The sequence below is a fragment of the Poecilia formosa genome, unplaced genomic scaffold, assembly GCF_000485575.1.
Source record: "Poecilia formosa unplaced genomic scaffold, Poecilia_formosa-5.1.2 Scaffold1656, whole genome shotgun sequence".
Classification (NCBI taxonomy): Eukaryota; Metazoa; Chordata; class Actinopteri; order Cyprinodontiformes; family Poeciliidae; genus Poecilia; species Poecilia formosa.
This window is the reverse complement of record NW_006801595.1, coordinates 3,957-5,989: the sequence shown is the minus strand read 5'-3', so window position 1 is coordinate 5,989 and position 2,033 is coordinate 3,957. Positions and strand designations below refer to the sequence as shown.

The 2,033-nt window shown below is 39.9% G+C and overlaps 1 protein-coding gene across 1 annotated transcript; it reads right to left on the bottom strand.

The window, feature by feature from the left end:
* Nucleotides 1–486: 486 nt before the first annotated feature.
* mrps33 (mitochondrial ribosomal protein S33) lies at nucleotides 487–1,895 on the bottom strand. The gene is made up of 2 exons (XM_007544713.2): nucleotides 1,771–1,895; nucleotides 487–727 (listed from the first exon to the last, which is right to left on the bottom strand). The coding sequence occupies exon 2, from the start codon at nucleotides 723–725 to the stop codon at nucleotides 507–509; it is 219 nt and encodes a 72-aa protein (XP_007544775.2). The 5' UTR covers nucleotides 726–727; nucleotides 1,771–1,895; the 3' UTR covers nucleotides 487–506.
* Between the last annotated feature and the right edge of the window lie 138 nt (nucleotides 1,896–2,033).

Sequence of the window (2,033 nt, the reverse complement as noted above, 5' to 3'; positions counted from 1 at the left end):
AAAATTAAGGCATTCTGGCCTTATTTGTTCACAAAAATACAAAGCATCTTTCGGGGCCCCTGAAGCGCCAGCGCCCAGGCTCCAGCCCCGGGAAGTCCATGCCAAAATCCAGGTTTGATCAAGACCTGCTGTGTGAACGAAGCCTGAGTCTCACTGCAAGGATTCGGTGCCTCTATTGTTTGAACACGCCACTGTTTTTATCCACATTTTTGGAACAAACCACTTTTTTCACATTTCCTATTATTAAGTATGGCATACAGTCACACTCAAAGGCAGGTCTGATCTGTGATTTAATTCATCACCACCAAGAGCAACAAATGATTCAAACCCAACAAATAACACAGATGATATTGAGCACCAAATTGTGCTCCAATGTATTTCAGGAGATCTTTCCTGTCAACAGCCATCACCATCTACAATAACTCTTCGAAGAATTAGAATTAATATGAGTTGCAACAACATCATTTTTCCTTTGGGATCAATAAAGTATTTTTGAATTGAATTGACTACCTGAACAGTCCCATGAACCGGAGCTTCTGGGTCATGGCGTAGTAAACCTTGTGATGAGGATACCATTCATACACCTCCTTCCTCTTGGCCAGTGGAGGCTCCTGAAACAGCTGGACCACCTTCATTGATTTAGAGTCTGTGGGGCGGACAACCTCTCCAAAGATTCTGGAGCTCAGCCTTGCCATGCGCACCGCATAGCTGGAGAAACCAGCCATAACTAGGAGAGAAAGATCAGACAAATTCACCAAATATGCAAACTGTACAGCCATGGTATAGGTTAAAATGAAATTTAACACGGAACAGAGCATTTGGCTTTTAAAGGAAAATAAAAACAAATTTTCTTAATCTTCACAAGCCAGCAGTCTGTATAGAAGCAGAACCCCAAAAAAGTACGTCAGTCAGCAGTGAGAAGTAAACCCGAATCTGCCTCCTCTATTCAACAGATGCTAATGCTTGAAAACATTGAAACTGATTCCCATGGCTGAGGGTTTATCAAATACCTCAACATTACAGAAGAAAATAAGGAAAGGCTGACTTTACAACGAAAACTGTGGTGATGAGCAGTCCTTCTAAATCTACAGGAATCTATGCTGTGAGGAAGATGGAATGTGTTGTACAAATAAATAGCATATTAGAGCTGTATAATACAGTTGAAACCAGACATTTACAGAAATGCACATCCACATTTTTCTCACTGTCAGAAGTTAAGTCAGACAAAACTTGTTTTATAAATGTTAATTAGAATCACATATTTGCATTTGCTGAAAGCAACAATAATGAGAGAATACAACAAAGATTTATTAATGTCTTCAGAATCATAAGTTATATATTTCCTAAGTATTTGGTAGCATTGCCTTTAAACTATATTACTTGGGTCAAACATTGTTTAATGTGATAATAATCGCTCTACATTAATAAATAAATGTGACATATTCTTTTTCTCATTATTTTGGTATTTAGCAAATGGAAATGTTGATTTTTATTTTGTTTTCGTTTATTTTGCTGATATTGAAAAGGGGCGCCGATAAGTCCCCCCTGTTAGCTGATCTGACAACAGTGGATCTCAAACACCGCCTGATAAACACCATCCGACTCCTCGGATAATTTATAGCTGACTGAGCTCCACTACGACAGTTTACGTGTGTCTCTCATGTGTCACATGTGCTAGCTCATTGATACGCAGTCATGTTTCCGTTACGCTCTTTGTTTACCAAGTCTAACAACTTCTACAGTTTTTAATCAGCTCTACACGTTACCTACCTGAACCTGTGGTGGGTGAGGCTGGTAAAATCCTATGGTCTCATTATCTTAACACTGTTAGCTTACTTTGACTGTTTCAACCTTCACCACAAACTCCACTGCATCATACTTCCTCGTCTGATCTTCTTCTTGATGGTTCATATTGGCGGTTGGCAATAAACGTTCAGTAGCATTACCGCCACTTACTGGTATGGACCATAGACATAATATAAGCATAGACGCCTCCTGGGCCGCTCCGGCGCAGGAAATACGGCGGCCATCTT

Excerpts from the sequence above, each read along its gene's own strand:
- mrps33 (XM_007544713.2), bottom strand. The coding sequence starts at position 725 with ATGGCTGGTTTCTCCAGCTATGCGGTGCGCATGGCAAGGCTGAGCTCC.